The sequence below is a fragment of the Hippopotamus amphibius genome, chromosome 12 (genome assembly GCF_030028045.1).
Source record: "Hippopotamus amphibius kiboko isolate mHipAmp2 chromosome 12, mHipAmp2.hap2, whole genome shotgun sequence".
NCBI classification, from domain to species: Eukaryota; Metazoa; Chordata; class Mammalia; order Artiodactyla; family Hippopotamidae; genus Hippopotamus; species Hippopotamus amphibius.
The window spans coordinates 102,359,333-102,382,200 of record NC_080197.1 but is presented as its reverse complement, the minus strand read 5'-3'; the positions used below and the strand labels follow the sequence as shown (position 1 = coordinate 102,382,200).

Below are 22,868 nucleotides of genomic sequence, written 5' to 3'. Positions count from 1 at the left end.
AGGAAAATATCGCACTAGTGTCAAATCTATTTGGCTATACTCTTTTGCCCTGTAAATAGTCATTCTGAATTCTTATAAATAATAGAAACTTTCTTATTCTTGGTCAAGAAATTGTTATAGATTATCTTCTTAATTATGATCTATTTCTCCCAATCAATCAGTGTTGTAGGATTCGATTCTTCGATCGAATCTATTTTCTAAACAAGTCTCCTAAAGTTGTGTCTGTAATTTATTTGCTAAAAAAAGCATCAATAACATAGTCCACACTTAAATACTATGTAGTAATTTTTAAAGAATGATAGCATTTTATTTTAAACACATTGAAATATTTTATTTTTCATCAACCTCATGGGTAAAATATGTCATTAAATTGATGGTGAGTTTTGGGTTTTGATACATTTATGGAAGTTTTCTCTTTTACACTATTTTCATTCCCTTGTAAATTCTTAAGTGTGAACTTCAGGGTCAGATTAAACCTGAGAGCTTCCTTCAGTAGCATTACATTGAATGACTACACTTTGTTTTGCACTGGGCTACGCAATAGGGTCGCAGCCACTCTAAGTTCTGATCATTGTGTTTCAGGGAAGAATAGTCTGATTAGAGAGATAAACATGTAGCTAAGTGGTCAAAATCTCAATTGCTTCAATGAACAGTGAAGGACCACAAAATGCGTAGAATATACCACTTCTTTCATCTGCTTGAAGGATGTTTTGAGGATTGTAAGTCCAGTCCCGTTTTCTTCCTTTAGAATAAAAGAACTTCATTCCCATTTTCTTCTTTTGGAATGCCATTATGCTACTTGAATTTTGTTGTGAAGAAATCAAATATGACTTTAAAAAAATATTTATTGTAATATAGTTGATTTACAATGTTGTGTTAGTTTCAGGTGTACAGCAAAATGAATCAGCTATCCATATATCCAGTCTTTTTTGTTTGTTTGATTTTTCAGTATTATTCAAATTAAAGTACTATTTACATCTCAGGATGGCTGCCAATGGCAAGCTTATGAGCCAAATATAAAAGCCTCAAAGTCAGACATGTTAAAAGCATCATGTTAAGAGCATTCATGGGTGAGCTAACCAAGAGAATTACCTGGGTTTTATTGTAGCCACTAATCTTGTGCGTCCAAATGGAGCTTGTATCTGATATGTGACCTGCTGAGATGTGGCAGGAGGGGTGGAGGGTGACAATAAGAGTAAAACTGAGTTACACTGAAAATTTGAAAGAAATTACTTAAGGAGAAATAAAAAGGGACTGGGCTTACTCTAACAAATCAGCATTTTTTACAGTGGTGTTTTCTAAAATATACTTTATTTCCAACAAAAGTTGAGATGTCACAAAAATGTTACTACATGTAGTTTCAAGGTCAAGTAACTTAAACCTGCATTAAACAATCTTGAATAGTTTTCTTTAGAGTAAGAGTGCAATAGATATTTGCTATAATAATTTGAAAGAGAGTGATGACTTGGACCATGGTGGAAAAATAAACTAATGGTAGGAAATATTAAAATCAACATGTAATTTGAAGTTAAAAAGAATTTCTGATAGATTGTCTGGAGTATCAGAAAAAAGAGGTCTGTGAAGGATGGCTCCAAGAATTTTCATCCTGAGCAAAGGGAAAGTCATGTGTCATTTAGCATAAGGAAGGAGGACAGGGGAAAGACGGAGGGGATAGAACAAAAGAGTTCATTTTAGAACATATGAAGTAGAAATTGTGTATAAGGCACCCAAGTGGAGATGTCAAGTTGTCATGGATATGGGTCTGATGGTTTGAGAGAAGCTTGTGGTACAGACATAGATTTTGGCGTCACTGGCATATATACGCAGTACTTGAAGCCATTAGGTGAATGGGCTCTCCCTACCCTCTGTCCTTCCAGAAATGAATATGGACAGAGAAGGGGAGCACATGGACTGAATCCTGAGGCACTCCTGTATTTATGGACTGGGGAGGAGTAAACCTAGGAAGAAAACTGGGGAGAATCAAAGGGAGCTGCCTCCCAGCAGCCAGATGAAGGAAGTTAATATGTGGCACATATATACAATGGAATATTACTCAGCCATAAAAAGGAACGAAATTGGGACATTTGTAGTGAGGTGGATGGACCTAGAGTCCATCATACAGAGTGAAGTAAGTCAGAAAGAGAAAAACAAATACTGTATGCTAACGCATATATCTGGAATCTAGAAAAATGGTACTGATGAACCTAGCAACAGGGCAGGAACAAAGATGCAGACATAGAGAACGGATTTGAGGATACAGTGGGGGGTGGGGTGGGGGGGTGGGGGAATGGGGGTGGTTGGGATATAGTGAGAGAGTAGCACTGACACGTATATACTACCAAATGTAAAGTACCTAGTGGGAAGCTGCTGCGTAACCCAGGGAGATGAGCTTGGTGTTTTGTGATGAACTAGAGGGGTGGGATGGAGAGGATGGGGACATATGTATACATATAGCTGATCCACTATGTTGACCAGCAGAAACTAACACAACATTGTAAAGCAGTTATACTCCAATAAAGATGCATTAAAAAAATAATGGAATGCTGAGCCCAGTATTTGTTAGGGTTAATATTTGGTGGAACAAGGTATAGGCAAGTCTTCTGCAGTTCAGGAAGAAAGTTGATTATCTACACAGCTATTCCAGCTTGCTGTGAAGAAGCAAAATTTTGTAGGAAGAGCTGGGCAACACTGTTGGGAGGGTAGCCACATAAACACATCTTCCCTTTGTGGTAGGGGGCGCGCAGTAGAGCCAGGGAAGCTAGCGGAAAGAATAGGGAACTGAGAAATCCAGGAAGACATCAGTCGGTAATAAAGATTGTGTTGAAAGGGACACAGAGAGCAGTGATGAAGCTTTCTGAACATGCGTGTTTATGTAACATTTTCCCTTTGTGCACTGTGACACATACACTTACACCATTGGATTTTATTGCTTTGTCCTTTTCTTCCATTCTCAGGGAGGCACTGTTCCGTGGGGTATAAATATGAAGTCTCTGTTAACTTTTTCATTACTTGCAAGCTCCCTCACTCCCTCTGCCCAAACACATACACCTGATAAAGAATCTAAGTTCCTTGACCGATGTACTCCAACAGTTAACAGGGAGGGGTAATTATATAATTTATATTTCCTTCTGTCAGAGAAAGATGAGCTATTTTATGTTTAATTAACATGAAGATAATAGAAAATTAAATATTATATAATGACACATATAATAATTATATGTCATTCATTTTGGGTATCATGAAAGATCATTTACTTGAGTAACAATTGTGTGATCTGAACTTTATCCACATGACAGACGTGAAGATGTGAAAAGGCAAAGATGACAAAAGATTTCTATTAAAATAACAGTTGTATTTCATGATATAAAAAATAAAAAATAGCATTTTATGTACAAAGCAAATATAGTCTCTTCTATGGATATTTATGTTATGTCAAGAAAACTCAGAGAACGAGGCCAGAGCCGGTGCGGGCTCGGCAGCTGCCCGCAGCCGCAGGGAGTCCCCGCCGCGCCTTCGCCCGGTGCGCCCTTCTCAGCCCGCGGACTCCGCGCGGGGCGCCACCGCTGACATGTGTGCCACCCGGATGCCGCCCCTGGCGCACATCTTCCGAGGGGGACATTCGTCCACTCCACATGGACCTGCCCCATGGAGGTGCTGCGGGATCACCTCCTTGGTGTGAGCGACGGCGGCAAAATAGTGTTTTTGGAAGAAGCATCCGAACAAGAAAAGCTGGCCAAAGAATGGTGCTTCAAGCCATGTGAAATAAGAGAACTGAGCCACCATGAGTTCTTCATGCCTGGGCTGGTCGATACACACATCCACGCCCCTCAGTACTCTTTTGCCGGGAGTAATGTAGACCTCCCGCTTTTGGAGTGGCTGACCAAGTACACATTTCCTACAGAACACAAATTCCAGAGCCTCGACTTTGCTGAAGAAGTGTATACCAGAGTTGTCAGGAGAACACTAAAGAATGGAACAACCACAGCTTGTTACTTTGGAACAATTCACACTGACTCATCGCTGCTCCTTGCGGAAATTACAGATAAATTCGGGCAGCGGGCATTTGTGGGTAAAGTCTGCATGGATTTGAATGACACTGTTCCAGAATACAAGGAAACCACGGAGGAATCAATCAAGGAAACAGAGAGATTTGTGTCAGAAATGCTCCAAAAGAATTACCCTCGAGCGCAGCCCATAGTGACACCGCGCTTTGCCCTTTCCTGCTCTGAGACTTTGTTGGGTGAACTTGGAAACATTGCGAAGACCCGTGATTTGCACATTCAGAGCCATATAAGTGAAAGTCGTGATGAAGTTAAAGCTGTGAAAAACTTATACCCTGGTTATAAAAACTACACAGATGTGTATGATAAAAATAATCTTCTGACAAATAAGACAGTAATGGCACATGGCTGCTACCTTTCTGAAGAAGAACTGGATGTATTCAGGGAACAAGGAGCATCCATCTCTCATTGTCCCAATTCTAATTTATCGCTCAGCAGTGGCCTTCTCAATGTGCCAGAGGTCCTGAAACATGGAGTGAAGATAGGGCTGGGTACAGATGTGGCTGGTGGTTATTCATCTTCCATGCTTGATGCAATCAGAAGAGCAGTGATGGTTTCCAACATCCTTTCAATTAATAAGATAAACGCAAAAAGCCTCACCCTCAAAGAAGTCTTCAGACTAGCTACTCTTGGAGGCTGCCAAGCCCTGGGGCTGGATAGAGAGATTGGAAACTTTGAAGTGGGTAAGGAGTTTGATGCCCTCCTGATCAACGCCAAAGCATCTGACTCTCCCATTGACCTATTTTATGGGGATTTTGTTGGTGATATTTCTGAGGCTGTTATCCAGAAGTTCCTCTATCTAGGAGATGACCGAAATATTGAGGAGGTGTATGTGGGCGGAAAGCAGGTTGTTCCCTTTTCAAGCTCAGTGTAAGACCCTAAGCATCTATGAGTTCTCCTGGGGTAACACAGTTCTGCATATTCTTGTGCCCGGGCAGAGTTAGGAAGTCAAAAAACAGTACCTTGTTCTTGGGATGACTATCTCCTTCTGCATCTAGTTACAGTATTCACTTGACAAATCGTTTGAAGGAAGTTGTGCTAATTCTCAATTCTTTGGTTGGGAGGATTAAAAATTTCTCCTTTTTGAGCTGTTTAGATTTACTTTAAAGTTCAAACATAAGGGAATATTATTACTGGTGGTGGTCTTATTGTGAGATTTAAATGAAATCTATTTCACATTTGGAAATGTGGAAAGAAAAGATATTCCTATAAGGTTAGATATTTTGAGCTAGTAAATGTGAAAATTAGAAAACAGAAAATGAACTAGTGAGTATATTTTTATGAGGGAGAAAAAGTTAGACTATGAACAAACGACGGAAAATCACTTCAGATTGTGTCTGAAAATTATATACTGAGCATACTAATTTAAAAAGAGAACTTGCTGAATTTTAAAGTGTGTTTCTAGATTGACCTCGTGTTCTGGAAATTTACACTTAATGAAATTTGCATTTCAGAGATGTTATTGTTGTGCTTTGCCTTCTTTGGGGATGAAATGTCAGAAATTGAATGCCACATGCTTTCTTAATATAGTTCTGTGCTTCAAAGTGTTTGACAGAAGTTGGGTATTAAAGATTTAAAGTCTCTTAGGAATATTATTCACATAACTACATGGCATAAATAGCTGTAATTTTGTGTACTTTAAAATCACCTTAATGTATAACTGTGTGATGCTATTATTGCTTCAGTTTTATTGGAAAAGAAACAAATTTCATACTCCAAAAAAAAAAAAAAAAAAAAAGAAAACTCAGTTCTAAAGCTGCAGTGCATTCTGTGAATGCTGGGGTTTTGTTTCTTTTCTGAACTGTTACAAGTGTGAGGCTATTGAACTTTGAGAAGCATCCTGCAGGCTGTGTTCCAAAGTGTAATAACCAGAATTACTTATATATATAAAACCACAAATAATATTTTAGTTAAGCTGGGATTTTTTAGAAGGATATCAGAATGCCCAGAATGGACGAGACAATTCAGTTCCTGTGTTTTTCTTGCTTTCTTACAAATATGGCAGATATTTACAATGCGTGATCTTGGAAGGAATCAGCATTTTTCGAATATCTGCCTTGTATTGACGATTATAATTTCCTAGGCTTTTTATTGATAGGTACATGTCAAAGCATCATGTGTTAGACACCTAGAGAAAGAAGCACATGTTCGTTGAATTACTAAATAAAAAATAATAATGGGTAAACAATGAGCGCCCTGAAGAGGCTTTGCTCCTCAGCCATGTTCTTTTGCCGTTTGGATCTTCTTCTTTCTTCTGGAGAGAAGTTGATCGCAGAGTGAGTGAAACGTTAGACGCCGTGAGTCGCTCACGCAGGAGGTTTCCCCCCGGATTTATTGCAACATTCTCCGGTCTGTGGGCTGGCATAGTGACTGAATAATCTCCTTATTCCCTATAAATTTCAAATAGTTGCCCCAAGGAAGATAAGTTTCTATTACTTTTTCAAAGTTGGTAGGGCTGTTGTTTTGAATCTCAAGATTTAAAAGAAAAAAAGATATTGAAATGAAAGAAAATACAAACTCAGAACCTTTTGGATGGTCTGCCTGCATTAATTATATGTATATGAGGGCAAATGTGAATTTTCGTATCTTTAAGGAGATGCTTTCCTTTTTCTCTCTCTCTCCAAATGTACCGTGAGGGATGTTATGAGCGATCCTTTAAGCAGACACTCACATTTGCCTGCACCTCCTCACCTTCCCTTCTCCCCACCATAGATTACAGCGCTTCTAAACAGTGCAAACAACGCGTGCAAGCATGCGAACGTGCAAACTAATAAACTCCTTTTTCATCCTTCTCTTTTACACTACTGGTTCTCTTAAAACAAATTTTCAGTTAGGAAAACGTTTATGCCTTCTTGCATCTGAATCCTGTTAAATCCGGATGATCAGAGTACACCTGCAGGTGGACTCGTGACAGTAACCTGGAGGGCTGGACATGCAGCAAGATTCCAGAAAACAAGGCTGTTTAGTGCCATTGAAGCTGTTGTTTAGGGTACTTAGATCTTCACTTGTTAACACAGTGATTAACCCTGTTGCTCCTTCCAACTCGGAGGCTGGCTCACTATGTTTCAAAACACGTTAAGAGTTTTGAAGTGTTTTAAACTTTTGAGATACGTAGGTGGCAGGGATTTCTCAGTTTAACCCTAAGTTATACGCATAAAATCAGCATACGTGTACGAGTATTACCTTTCTGACTCTCCAGAGAGCCTGAATGCCTCGTCGTTCACCTGCGCTGTGGTAGAAAGAACGACGTATTACCATTAGAAGTATGAACTCTTGTTTCGTGATACCGGCTGCACCGTGTGCAATTTTTTTTAGATTCTGTTTCCTCTACTCTGTACTAATGACAGACGAATGGCCCCACATGGATGTTGTGAAGATTGAGGTAGAAAATGTACGTAAAAGAAAAACTTTGAATAGCTAGTGCATCAGAGACAATAAACACATTTTATCATGTGACTATTGAATGAGCGCTTTGCCCTGTTTTCAAATTTCTCTTTATTATCACAAAAGATATTAGCTGATGTAATACACATTGTCTTTTGCGAAGTACCTTTGCATCCTTAATTTTGTCTCTGATTAAATAGATAAGCTATACAACATGCTTAACTTTGCACCTATAGTACAGTACAAACTAAGTAAACTGAACAGTGATTTATTGATTGAACAAATACCTCCTGAGCACCTGCCCTATATCGAGTTTTCCAGACATTGGACTTACAGAGCCCTAGTTGCCCATTAAACTTACACTTGAGTGGAGATTAGATAATAAATAAATAATCAAATGAGTAATTATAATAATTTCAGTAAGTGTTGTTAGGTACTATGTGGTGAATGACAGAGACTCCTGAGCTAGAGAGAAACTAGAAATGGTAGAATAACTATTCGGTTTAAATAACCTTAGAAGGCATTTCTGACAAAGTGACATCTGAACAGAGACTTTGATGGGGATGTTAAGATTTGTAGCATCACTTCCATTATTACAATTTTTTTTACTACAGATGGTTATTCATCGAGATAGAACAGAATGGAACTTTTATACTGGCCTTCTAAGCACCATAGAATCGGTAAGACATATTTTGGAATAAGTGCTGTTTTGTGACAAGAGTGTGTTCTGGCAAAGTGGTCATTACTTTTCCTATTAGTGACTTGATTTATTTTAGATCTCCGCAATTATGTTTTAATAACCTTGGTTCCCCAATTTTAGCTTTTTGGAATAGAGTTTTTTGCTGTCTCTTTTGTATCATATTATGTATTTTGTATAGCTTTACTCTCAAGAAACTGGCAGAACTTGGAAGCTTACAAAAGGGAATTATCCTCTGGGGACATAGCAGTTATTTCTGCGTCCAGCACTATTTGAGTCTCACATCACATTATTGAGTACCTAATTTTTTTCTTAACCTCTCTGCTTTTCAAAATAACCATTCCAGTGCATTGGGTTGTAATATTTGTAATGTTGATGGCTTTAACTGACTGTTTAATGTAGGGTATGCCATATGAGAATCATAGATGAAACTGCCGTTTGGCATCAGTTTAAGTTCAAATAGCAAACTATTGCTGGTGAGGTATCTTTCACCTACAGATCTCCTCCGGGCCCTAGACAGGTACACTCATGATAAAGCTTTCTGTTTAGTAGCCTTGGCAAGGGTGTATTAGCTCTCTAGGTATCATTTTTATGTTTTCTAACTGTAACACATAATTCACCAGCATATTGTGGGGTCGGGGCAGTCCATTCACAATTTTAAACCTTGTATTTGGAGTGAGAATTTTGAAAGCTATTGTTGGTTGAAAAAGTTGATTTTTCATATGTTCTTCATAAATATAAAGTACTCAGATTCACTAGTAACTTTTAAAGTAATTTTCCTTTTACAGTCATGTCTTCATCATTCTTCACAATGTGGTTCAGTTGAAACAATAAATGAATCCAGACATTATTATAGTGCTTCTGTCTTACTATAACATTCATATATGGTCCCAAATATCTTTACAACTTTAACTTAAAATCTGTAAACTTGCTTCATAATCAGTCTTTTTCTTCCTGTCCTCCTCTCTTCATCCTTCTGTTTCTCATCCTTGTCTTCTAGTCCTTCCTTCCTCTCTGCTTTACGTCGGACATTCAGATTCTTCCCATTGATCTTCACTAATTAGTGGCCTAATAGTTATATAATTTAAAACATACTTAAACAAACAAAAGAAATCTAAATAAACATAACATCTTACCATAATCTCTATTCACCTGGACATTTTTATTTTCATCTTTATAGTCTTGGCTGTAATGAGACTTATTACATTACACATGTATTGGAGGTAAATCTTTTTTAATAATGTGTGCGAAACCCTATATATATATATATATATATATATATATATATATATATATATAAAAACAAGTATTGATTGGAAGTGAAAAAATTCCTTAGAGTAATAATTCCATATATTCTGAAATCAAATGCATGAACTATAGAGAAAAATTGACGATTGGTTGTAAAAGTTTCATATAAATTTCCAGTTTTTCCTCGCCGGGGAAACTGAGAAATCTCTTGAGATAAGTACGAGAATAGTATCTTTCATGATAGTTTCTTTTATTATCTGCTTTCTGTTACTCCTTTGGTAGATGTTATAGGCGTTCTTGTCCCACACTCTTTTCTGCTGGAATTGTATGTTTATTTTTAGGTCACTTTTTACTTTGTTTTTAATCTTTGTGCCTGCAAACACTCAGTTTGCTTTAAGTGTAGTCTTAAACAATGGAGTCTCTAGAAAAGTTTCTTCATGCAACTCTATACCTTAAAATATTTGCAGTTACTCCTTGAGTGAGTCAGTTACCATTCTCTTACCATCAGTTCCCTCATCGATATGATAAAAACAGCATATTTAGGGATGAGGATTAGAGAAAATTCATATAAAGCCCCAAAATAAAGAAAGCATTCAATAAATAGTCACTATCTCAATTATTAAAAGAAGCAAAGGATGTGGAAAATGAAAGTTGAGTTTTACATAAATGACTTTGTGGCAAGCTAACTTGCATTATAAATGAAGAGGGTTTTTAGTATGCAGATTCTGAAATAAACATCTGTAGTTTCTTAGGATTCAATAAAGGCAAACTATTTCAGGGTGAAGAATTTCTGCTGTTCAATGATGACTTTTAAAACATTTAAATATTGAGATTAGTTCAGGAGCACTGGATAGAAGTATTCCTCTGAAGACATCAGTGGTGCCTTCACTTCCTCCAAAGAGTCTAAGCCTTAAATATTTAAATGCAGTTAGCGGATTTAAAATTTGAAGAAAGAATTTTATTTTTTAATGATGTGCACCACTTAGTTTACTCTATTTTTGTATCAGTGCTTATTGCAAATTCCCCAAACACACTTAGTCATCATTTCTGGATCTTTTCTCTGGTGACTTATAAAAGTATTTTCCAAGAGATGTCTAGAGATAATTTTTCTATGAGGCACAGGGTCATAGAAATACACACACACACACACATGTAGTGTGTGTATATATATATAAAAGCCAGGGTGACTCTCAGCAAAATTTCTGATGGAGGTAATATTTTTTAATTTATATCTCTTTTGCAGTCCAAGGAACTCTCATTGTGGAGCTGTTTGAGATCTGTTCATTGGATCTGGGATCTGGGATCATTTATTGAGTACCTATTACGTGCTGGCACTGTACTTGGGTCTCATATATTAACAGAGTAAGTGTTTGGAGAGAAATTTGCACAGCATATTATGAGAACTTATGGGAAAATCATCTAATCAAGATTGAGGGAAAGGGTGAGCAAAGGTGGGCATGAAACCCTTTACGGAAATAACCCTCAGCTGCAATCTTAAATAATGAGTAGAGTTCAGTTAACTGACGGGATCTGCTGAGGCGATGGAAGCAAAACGATGTTAGATATAGCTGAATAATGATATGGAATAGACAACAGAGGTTAGAAAAGAATACACGAGTCAGCAAAGTCTAAATTAGCAAAGATTTTAGAGTCCATGCCGAGAACAGCTATTTTGTTTTGTTGCAGGCGACGGTAAATCACATTGTAATATTTGAGGAAGGTTGAATGTATAAATTTCTCTCTTTCTCATTCCTATCCCAAAATGCATGTCTGCCCCTTTTAATACTCAGGCACCCCCCTTTTGGGAAATAACTTCTTAAACTATCTCATAGGAAGTTGCTAATGGGATATTTCTTCTCTTAGTGATATTTGTAATTTAACAGATTCCCAGAGATACATTGTCTTTGGTCAAAGAAATAATTTCTATTGGTGGATAATGAACGTACCATAAAAGAAATGTAGGATTATTATTTGAGATAAAACAAACCCTTCTTTCATTCCTCAACTAAAACCCACCGCAACCCATTCTGTGTCTACCCTCCTGGTCTATATGAAATCTATATGATTTTACTCTGGTGCCCACCAGGAGTTCTTCCCTGATTGCAGAAGATGCTCTGTTCTGTGTGCATCAATCCCTGACTTCTTCCCAGCTCAAGCGGCATCACAAGTGCTTGGTTTGTGGTGTGCCGGTGCTGGGAGGTGGAGGAGAAGCTGCTCCAGGAAGAAGCCACTGCCTAGCAGCCCTCTCCGTGGAGCAGTCAGCCAGAGCAAGTTCAAAACACACGGCAGCCGCTGACTGTCACGTGCGGGTGGCTCTAAAGGATAGCTGAGAAGGAGAAGTTTCCTAGTGGGCGGAGCTGTAAGTGGTATACCTGGTGATCCATTTGGTGTGCAAAGAGAAATGGGCTACGATAACAATATGTACAGAATCCTGGGAAGTGGTTAAAGGAAGAAAAATGGCTGGAGGCTTAGCGATCAGGGAATTAGGGTACGGGCATGGGAGCAGACAGATGGGCATGAAGTATGAAGATACTGCATTTACATGCTAAGGTCCCCCAGGATGCACCCATCGGATGATAGACACTCAGCATCCGAGAAGAACTACCATCAGCTTATCTTCACTGGCTGTCTCAGATCTGGTACCACGGCAGAGAAGTAAAGTGGCCGCAGTGCAGGTGTGGAGGGTGGGCGTGGGGACGCCAGCATCGACCCATTTACTGAGATGAGTGTGGCTGATGTCTCCGCACATTCACGCTGCAAGCTGCAGAGACAGGTGGTGATGCCCTCACACAGCATCATTTCTGAAGGAGGAATCCGTTACCTGCTGGCTGTTAAACCCCTTCTGTTTCAGAAGGGCCATCCGTTTGCCCTCAGAGAGAGAGACACCCCTCTGGGTGTGGGTTTGCCTTTTCATCCCGTGGAACCTCAGTCAGAATCTCTACGGAGGGGCTAATGAAATGACTGCTTTTGCGGGCATAGAATCCCACATAACATAACATCCAATCAAGTGGCCCACTACACAGAGAAGGAGACACGAGGATAGACGATGACTATAGGAGGCACTGTTTGTGTTACATATCACACCGTCTGGATGCTGTTACACTAACAGAGTGCTGGGATACCCAGCTAGACACACAGGGGAAGCGCCTCCGTGGAGGCCACGTTCTGAAGGAGGAGGTGCCCTCAGAATTCAGCGCACATGTTAAACCATGGGTGTCCACAGTGTGCTGTATCTCCAGGAGAAGAATCCATGGGTTTAGGAACCTAGCGGCACAAGGAGTGCTGGGTGCACTTAGAACAGCCTTAACCATCAGTGTCTGGCAGGAGTGGGTCTGTGTGGGGCGAGCGGTGGACAGTGGCAGCAGTGGGACTGTGCTTCTGGATCTGCATCAAGACGGATGGCTGCAGGGAACACAGCTGACTGACTGCCCTGTCCCCATCCTTGTGAAGCCACCACAGTGTTCACGGAAGGACCACGCTTTCACCAGGCTGCTGTCAGCCAGGCACTGAGCATGGCAGGGTACCAATGCCAGCCCATGTCTGTGGGATGTGGAACTCCTCCAAGGTCCACCTTTGGCTCTGGAGCTCTCCCATTAACCTGCCAAGCCTTTCTTAGAACTGCCCGGTAGTCTGAGACTCTCTTGCCCAGTCCTGTCTTACGCTGTTGTCAGACATGCGTCACAGTATGAAGGCTCCCCCGTGTTCCTCTGCTACTTTATTCTCACAGAATATCACCCCGTGGATCTCTCGTGTTTTCTAGCTCCATCTCAGGGTCTGCCTCCCACAGGACCTGAATAAACACAGTGATCGGCTGCTGGATGTGTTGATCCCCTGTTATGTGTTGAAAGAAGCTCATCTTACGCTTTAGTATGTGAGTGTAAATGTGATCATTGAGATTACAATTGTCTTTTCTCTCAGAAATTTTCACTTGCTGGAAAGCACGTTTTTTCTTTTAAAAGTGGTTACCTCAATCAAAGTTGTAGATAATTGAAATAAATATGTTTTAGAAAGTGCCAGGGGTTTCTGGAATGTATTGTTGAAGAATTAAAAGACTTGTGTAATAACAGTTAAGTAAGGATTTATATAATGCAGAGTATAACTGATGAGACCGTGGCTGATGCAAGTACAGACCAGTGGAGTGCTAGTTGCACTCGCATGCCCGGGACGCTGCCAGTGGGCACGGAAGCTGGCCCTGCTAATGAACACTACACATTTACTCTCTGGGTCAAAAGACGCTGAGGGAGCTGTGGCCTGCCGAACACCGATCCTGAGGTTCTTCCAGTGCCTTGTGTTGACATCCACCAGCAGCGGTTATTTGATGCGCTTGCTGGGAGCAGTGGGCAAAGCTGGGTGCTTGAGGAGAGAGAGACACGCAGCCAGGGAGAGAGACAGAGATCAATCTGTTCTTTGGGCCAAGCAGCGCGTACCATCCCTGCGCTTTCCCATGGTTTTCAGAGTCACTGCTTAGCACGTTAAAGAAAAGCAAATGACGGCTGTGTCGGGTCACAACCCTGGAGCTTCCCAGGAGTAATCTGACACCAGCCTCTGGGGACTTTCCCGGTGGTCCAGTGGATAAGACTCCAGGCAGGAGGCGTGGGTTCAGTCCCTGGTCAGGGAACTAAGATCCCACATGCTGTGTGACACGGCCAAATCAAACAAACAGACAAACGAACAAACAAAAAATAAAACCAGCTTATAGACTCACGGAGGGCAAGGAGAGACTGAAGGAAGAGGCAGACCGCTCTAGATAAGCAGGCGGCAGGTTTAATAAACAAGGGAACTTACTTACGAAGCTTGTTTTGGGCGTCTGTAGGACAAGTAGTTTCCTGCATCCTCCTTCCAGAATCTTGAAAGTTTACATAGAGGCCGTCACCGGGTTCAGTCACATATTAAGTCCAGATGGTCTCAACAACACCTTAATCTCTCAAGGTTGTGTCCTTGGAACAGCTCCCACTGCGGGAACAGGAGACAGATTGTACATTCCAAGGATGGGGGAGTGGTGAGGAGCCTCTGATTACAGGTCCAGCTTGCATGTCAAACCCGTGGTCGTGTTTTTTTCAGAGACCTCCCCCAGCAAAGTGTTCCACGGGAGTGGTGTTTGTTGTCTGCTTCTCAAGCTGCTGTCTACTTTCCTGACATCCTAACCTCCATCTTTCTGTTGACCTTAAGGTGTTGTTCACCAGAATCATGCAAGTGGATACATAAATTGTACTCTATTCCTATAATAGGATACTAATCCACAAATAAAATTGAATATAATTGCACCTTAAACTAGATAAATCTCATAATATGAAACAAAAAACAAGTCACAAGAGAAAATCTGATATTTATATAAAATTTACAATAGGCACAAGCTACACTGTTTTTCAATTAACTAGAAAAGCTTTAAAAAACAAAAAGATCATCACAAAAGTCAGAATGGTGATTAACTCTAGAGACAGAGTGACGTGACCGCAGTTACCTAGGTGTCCATTTCACGTTCTTTGACTATGCCTACGTACATATGCACTTTCTGTGTGATGAATTCTCAATAAAAATTACACTAGAGTTGCATTATAGTTAATGACACAAAATTTTACTCTGTTCTCAGCCATGTTAAGAATGCTTGAAATGTAATACGGAAGGAAAATACATGATTAACAAAAACCAAGTTTTAAGAAGCACTTTATTCCAGAGTTTGTTATATGAGTTTGTTATATATAAGTTTGTCACACTTAATCACTTTTTATTGGGAAAATATCCAAAACTATATATTATATACATTTGAAAAACAAACTGAAGGGGATTAAATGGAAGCATCGTCTCAACAATAAAAAGTTCAAAAGAGGAATGGCACAAAATAGTAATAGAGCAGTTGGGGTTTTCCTTCCCTTTTCTTAAAAATAAAATATTACACACCTTTTTTTGTTGTTGTTTTGTTTTCTAATAATAATCATGCTCTACTTACTTCTTAGAACTAACTCCATACACGTTCACGGCCATAGCTTTCCCAAACCCAAATTGTGTAACGTTCAGTGGTATCAGCCGTGGTCTCAGCACGGTTCCTGCGCTGATTTCCCGGGGCAGGGAGCTGAAACGTGGACCCTCAGGGAACTGGATCATTTGATGTGACAATTGTGCAATTTTGAGGTAATCCCCTCGGGAGAACAGTACAGGGAAAATTTTCACTGTGGATAAAATGAGTTGGTGGGCTCCCTGGAGGTGAGAGGAGATATAGGAAGGGAAGATTTAGGTTTTTAAAAAATGTAATAAAATTAAACTTTATCCGTTGCCTACTTTTGCGAGAAACTGTTTTCTGTTGACCCTTTGACTTCTGAACCAGGTAGAGGGATTAAAATCTGCTCTACCTTAATGCTTTTCAACATATTCATGGTCCTTAACTAGAACGAGAACCTTAAAATTCTGGGTTAAAAAACAAAAACAAAACAGCAACAATGAAAGAAACGTATTTATGGGTCAACGGCCAAAGGAGAAAACAAAGGTTAATCTGTCAGGTTTCTTCTCATGTCTGCACCGAAGAGGGTTGACTCAGATCTTCTCCTGGTGAAGGATGTGGGGACAGCCGCTGCCAAGTACATTTCTGCCCAAGACGGTGACCTGGCTTCTGCCTGCTTCTTCCATGCCTTTCTCAGGAAATTTAGGGAGTTCAGCTTATCACTGGGGAAGGCGTGCAAGATGTTAGCTAGGAACTCAAGCTATGAACCCATCGACTTATTGGGCTTCTGCTTTTACCCTTCTCCCTGAAAATCTCCATTTCTAAGAGCACAGAACCTCAGTAACTCATATCTCCAAGATGAATTCAGACATAATTCTTTATTTTATGTTAGCTTATTCTTCTCTAAGACCCACTACAAAATGTAAACAGCAATAATAAGAAATGACATCTCCCTTCTTTTCTTTAGTACCTGCTGTGCATGGGTATGTGACAATCATGTCTATAGTAGGTAACATAGTACAATCTTCTCATTGCCTCTGCCAGGGGCTCTAACCTGGGCATAGCTGACGGATCCAGGGACGCATATCAGATCGAGGGTTGTACATCATATCACACCTAGTAATTAGATTATTGTTTTTTTCTCAGAATTTGAAATTCAGAGGTCCTCCACTTGAGTCAATCTAAGGCTGGCATTTTTGGAATGTCAGCATCAGGTAATGGCATTCCTAAGAGCCAGCCTTATGGTGACTCTAACCTTGACCCAATCCTAAGGGATTATAGACCTCTTTACTAGGTAACTTTGCTTGGAGACTTTCCAGTAGCCTCACTGAGACATTCTCAGAACTCTGAATAAAGCAAGACTGGCTCTAATTCAAGTATTTTGCTAGGCTATCACAATAGCTAACCTGTATGTACAAACTTTTCTAAGGGCTTTATGTAAAAATCAATTCATTTAATTCTCAGAAAAGTACTCTATCAGCTGGATATAGCAATTCATATTTTATAGATGAAAACATTGAGATCCTGAGACATTAAGTAATTTTCCAAAGCTCGTAAGTTAGTAAATGGTGAAGGAGAAAGTTAAAACTACAAACACACCCGCTGTGTTGCTTGACCATGGCCGTACTCACACTCTAACCTGTGTTTCTTGATGCCTCTTTGTAAACGGCTTGTGTTCCTTCTCTTGCCTGCTTAAACCCAGCGTGGGATCACTCAGTCCTCAGGTCTGTCTGTTGAGATCTCATAGGTAGTTGTGGGTTTGTAAGCAGTAAAAGAGGATAAGCTATCTTTGCTCTTAAGTTTTAGGAATTCAGCTTAGGAAGCTCTGACCTCTAGTTTGAGGTTTATAGGGGACAACACATCTATAATCAGAAAAAGAGGACAGGAAGACTTCTGAGCACAAACCACCATCACATCCAATCCTGCCAGCAATGGGAGAAACTATACCGGACCACATGAGCAGTTCAGCAGTGGCAGCCCGGCCCAGTTCATGGCATTAACAAAAATCATCTGCGTAAGTCTTTCAAACCCTACTCCCAATAGTGGCATCAGTGGTATACCCACCTAGCTCCCTTCTAAGTCTTTATCCTGGTTAAGAATGATTTGTTTCTCCCTCTGCCCTGTCTACCCCTTCTCCACAATTGTTCCCCATGCCAGCATTCATCACCTAGAGTCAATCTCAGCACTGTCATGGATTTCTTCCGTTTCCACCAGTGGCTCACTATGGCATTTTTGCCTCCAGCAGAGTAAGGGGAGGGGGAGAAGTTAGGTTTACGCATTCCTCCCAGAACCCCCATCACGCATCAGTCTTCACATACAGTTTAGAAGGAACAGCTTTGAATTCGCTAAATTTGCATAATGCTTTATAACTTAACTTATTTTGCAGGAACATTTTATTTTTACTGTATGCTGGCTATAAAGACTAAGCCCCAAGCATTGTATTACACTTCTAAGAAGTAATATAGTTTTTCCATTAAAGTAGAGTTATTCATTTTGTAAAAATGTACTGCAAATAGTGGCTATATAAATCCAAGGCAACAGAAAAAAGTGCAATCTCAAAATATTCTCTAGTTCTAGGTGCATAATATTTCCACTTGATTGTGAGAGGTGCATTTTTATTTACTTTCTTGTCCTGCATCTCAGGAGGCCCTAGTCTTCCCTGAGGTTATTTTTAGTATAATGAGGAAAGAAAAATGTTCTTCCTCTCCAAGCGTAGAGCTTGCTGTGCCTGATTATCTGTCAGTCCCAGGAGCTTTAGTGCTGGAGCTTCAATGGTGTGAGTCTGAGGTTTTCAGTAGCTTCCAATAATTCCTATACATCCTACTGTGTGATGTATCTGGTATTTTAATGGTACTTTAGAGAAAAAACTATCCTTCCCTCACTGAGAGCTATGGACCTTACTTTTCATTCTTTATTGAAGGATGCCTTTAAAGTTTCTTTCTTCTTGCTTTGAACACATATTTTGCTATCAAGAATCATTATTGTTTGGGTTTAACACAAAGCTCTCAGGGGCTTCAATATAGAGTAAGTGCATAATTATTGTAGTTTTGGCAGTTTCCATGTTGTTGCTTCTGCTCTTATTCATGTTAAATTTGTTCCCAAACAAATATCTGACCAGCATTGATGACTAGTTTTAATATAGAAGATAGCAGATGGATTCATTTTTTTCTCTATATTTAGTACTTCCAATTCTATTTTGGCCTCAGATTTTTCATCTGAATAAGAAAAAGTTCACTTGATTTACTGTTTTCCACCTTGAGGTTTTCTGTTTCTGGTGTTTACTTTCTGCCTGGTGTTACTTAGTGTTTATTTATAACTTTATCTAAATATTAGGGTGGAGTTCTATTCAACCAATATAGATTTAACAAGTGTTTATATGGTTCTGGAAAAGCAAAGTTAAAAATGATGTAACCTTGCTGTTAGGAAAAGAACTACCATTCAAATATGGGAGATAGGTTAGTTTAGATTTGCATAAAAATTATATTATAAATTCATATTTAAATATAATATATGCTTATGATGTTTTATATGTAAAATATGTAATATACTATATATAATATATAACATACAATATACAAACATTATAATGATATATATTGTATATGTTATACATTCAATATATAAATATACTGATGCTTGAAATTTGAAATAATATATAGGGCTTTTAAAGAATAGGAATATACAGGGTAAGTGCAGGCCAACTGTATATGGGAGAGCAGAGTTGCAAAAAAAAAAAAAGAATCAGAGTTTCAGTAGAATTTTTGAGAATGAATGGAATTGTAGACATGGACAAAAGTAGAAAATATTCCAAGAGAAGGAACAGCAAATTCAAAGTACACTTGTGAAACAGCGTCCGTTATAGACATGTGGTATGAAAGGCCTTCAAAATCGAATAGAGTCTGATTAAGCGGGGCTGTCGTACAATTGGCCGTTTCTGTTTCTTATTCTACACAGGATGCATCCTGTGATAGGAACTGGCATGAAATAGATGGCTTTCTCAAGTTAGCTTATTCCAGCTGCTTGTTAGACCAGATTTTTTTTTTGTAATTGAGTCTTATTTATTAATTTAATTAATTAATTTATGGTTGCTTTGCCTCTTCATTGCTGCACACAGGCTTTCTCTAGTTGCGGCGAGCAGGGGCTACTCTTCGATGTGGCGCATGGGCTTCTTGTTGCGGTGGCCTCTCTTGTTGTGGAGCATGGGCTCTAGGCACGTGGGCTTCAGTCGTTGCGGCACGCGGGCTCCAGTAGTTGTGGCTCACGGGCTCTAGAGCGCAGGCTCAGTAGTTGTGGCGCACGGGCTTAGCTGCTCCTCCGCATGTAGGACCTTCCCGGATCAGGGACTGAACCTGCGTCCCCTGCACCGGCAGGCAGATTCTTAACCACTGCGCCACCAGGGACGTCCCTAGACCAGATATTTTTAAGTGAGGGTTTTATGAAAAAATATTTTTCTGGTAAGAAATGAATTTTATTGATTGGAAACTATATTTAACTGCCTTAAATCTACTTTAAGTGTAAAGATGCAAGCATCTGTTTTTAATACTAAAACTTGGGATTTTGTTATAAAGTCTTAATTTCCTCTTACTTAATGATTGGTGAAGTAAATCACTTAACCCCTGAGGCCAAGATATAGCTTCTTAACACAATAATGGAGATGTGAACTAAAATGATTAATGATTTCCATCTATATTTACTGTATTCTAAGATTTTATATTTTTGTGTCTCCTCAAAGTTCACATTCTTCATTTCTCTCGATGCATCTGTTCAAAGTTGAATTTAAGTATACACTATTATTACAGTGTTAAGTAAGTGCTGCCTCCTCCAAAATTTTAAAATTTTGATTGCTTCTTTTTTAATTACTTTAAAAATTGTTTGTTTTCTTTGTGTGGTGCTGTGGTAAGTGGACATGAAAGGCTGTCTTTGCTTCTCCACATAAGCCCGCTAACTAAGCAGAGACCTCTGTGATGGCAATGAAGAGCCCTGCTCATCTGTAACCAGCTTGTTTCACTATGTAAATGTAGGAGCTGCCACCAGCTGAAACTCTGTGTATCCCATATATACTCTCGTCTATATGGGTTTGATGTCTGTGTATTTTATTAGAGAGGCATGTATTTTATCCACTATTACACTAATTTTCTTTTGGGGGAAAAAGTCACTCTTTAATTGGAATCCAATTTGAAAGCTTTCATTGGGCAGAGACATAGACGCCTTGATGCCTTCTCTACAACAGCACTAGGAAGTAAGCAGTTTATCCACAGAGATCTCTCTCAGGCATCTTTATTGCTTATTTATTTCAGCTCATTGTCATGTATCCAGTATTAGCACCATCTTGGAAATATGTATTTTTAAATTGAGTTCATATCGCTTCTTCTTGCTCTTTGAATATGCACATTGATACTACAGTGAACGTTCAGTAGCTGCCAATATTGATGCACTACAGTGCAGTGGTGATCTCCAAGGTACAAGGTAACTACAGTAATTAGACCAAATTTATAACTCTTGAATTAAAAAAAAAATAACACAAGTAGGTGCAGAGGGGCCGGCAGCACGCCATCCAGGCCCAAGCAGCGCGCGTGGGCAACGGGTCCCCGATCTGCACGTTGAGCAAGGGGAGGATGCAGTCGAGGATGAGGACGAAGAGGAGGATGAGGACGAAGAGGAGGATGCAGTCGAGGATGAGGACGAAGACGATGGAGACAATGACGGAGAAGACGATGAAGACGACGAGGCCGTCAATGAGGAGGTGAACGCTGAACGTGAAGCTTATTCCTGCTCAGATAATGATTATGACGGAATCAAGACATTACTGCAGCAGCTTCTCCTAAAAGCTCCCGTGAACACTGCGGAACTGACAGACCTCTTAATTCCATAGAACCGTGCTGGGAGTGTGATTAAGCACACGGATGTTTCGGAAGGCAGCGGTGATGACGTGGACGAAGATGAGCATTTTGGTTGCCTAAGTCTTTTAAATTTAACTGAAAGAAAAGGTACCCCGTGTGCTGAACAAATTAAAGAGTTGCTTCTATGCCTCTGTGAGAAGAACTGTGAAAAGAGCGTGGTTGACCACCTGGAACAGGTTTTCAGGGACACCACCAGGCCTGCGGGCTCTCTGCTGAGTGAAAGACTCCTGCAGGGAGTGCACTGCCCATGCACCAGCAGCCTCAGAAAGAACTAACAGAGGTGCACAAAGCTAACAAGCTGTGCGGCAAGTATCACTTCTACCTTCTGATTAGCAAGACGTTTATGGAAGCAGGAAAAAGCAATTCCAAAAAGAAATGGGACAACCAAGAGAAAGATGAGTTAATGTTTGCAAATGCAGGAGAAGAATTTTCCTATGAGGAGGCAATCCTGAAGTTCAGCTACTCAGTGCAGAAGCAGGGCAACACGTGTCTCGGTGGCCGGTGGTCCTCTGATGATGTACCAGTGAAGCCCCGTGAACTGTGATGTCAATTCCCGGGGACAAAATGAATGAAATCAAGGATCAACTGAAAGAATACCTCTCTGTCTAACCCATTTCCCATGGACAGTGGTGGGCTTGTTTTTGTAAAATTACCAGAAGGCTCAGTGGAGATTTACTGAAAAACTCATGACTTCATTGAGATTAAGGTCCTCTACGAAAAGCAGGATTCTGTCATCTGTGGTGTGACACATTTACAGAATATCTTTGCTTTTTAAAATTTTGGTCAAATTAAGAATGGTTGATTAAAAGCTTTTCCACTAAGAAGAAAAACATGGAGTAGTAATTTAAAGAACTCAATAAAAACTTCTATTTTTAATTTTTAAAAATTAAAAAAAAATAATACAAGTAAGTTAAATGAAATACAGTTTCTAATGTTCATACTATATAGTGGTTGACCCCCTCAGTAGAAAAGGTGATGGATAAATCAGCTTTAGGTACCTTAAAATAGAGAGGAGTAACTACTTCCAGGGGCATCAGGACAGAGAAGAGGCACAAATAACCAAAAAGGCAATCTAGAAGTGCCAAGTATGAGAGATCATTTCTCTTATAGTAAAATAAGTGCATCTATACTTAAGCGTTTCTCAGTTTACCTACTGCGTGTTGTACATTCTCTAAAAGAGAAAATGAGATTTTTGTCTCTGCAGGAGTATTTGGGTGAGTGCCCCCACCGCCGTATTTTTTTTTCCAAGACTGAGAATACACTGAGTACTCCAGACACTTTGACTGATTGCGTCCCATATGATAGCTGTGTTTGAAGTTCCTTTTTTAGTAAATTTCTGACCATTGTGTTTCAGAATATGTATTTTCTCTTCTCATTATCATTTTGTCATTTATAATGAAATATATAAGTTTAAGTGCCTGTGTGATGTATATACCTATTCTGTTATTTTTCTCTACCACTCTCATATATCAAAGGTTCCTAGAAAATGTGTTATTGTTGCAGAGTAAAAGCCTTACATTTTAGAATTATACCTTCAATTCAGAGTTACAGTGCTTTCCCCCCGTTCTGGCAGGGCAGCCGATTCAGGATGTCCGATGGAAAATTATAGCCATTCATCAGTGGAGGCGAGGGAGGCATCTTTT

At 39.7% G+C, this 22,868-nt stretch overlaps 1 protein-coding gene and 1 pseudogene across 1 annotated transcript; both read left to right on the top strand.

Annotated features, from left to right (window-relative positions):
* The first annotated feature begins 3,568 nt into the window (after window positions 1-3,568).
* On the top strand, window positions 3,569-5,441 carry LOC130833128 (guanine deaminase-like). Its single transcript, XM_057702419.1, is given in 2 exon segments — window positions 3,569-3,607; window positions 3,610-5,441. Coding segments are annotated over 2 exon segments (1,365 nt in total). The 3' UTR covers window positions 4,936-5,441.
* A 12,563-nt stretch (window positions 5,442-18,004) lies between these two features.
* Window positions 18,005-21,834, top strand: LOC130834131 (BRCA2 and CDKN1A-interacting protein-like; annotated as a pseudogene).
* The last annotated feature ends 1,034 nt before the right edge of the window (window positions 21,835-22,868 follow it).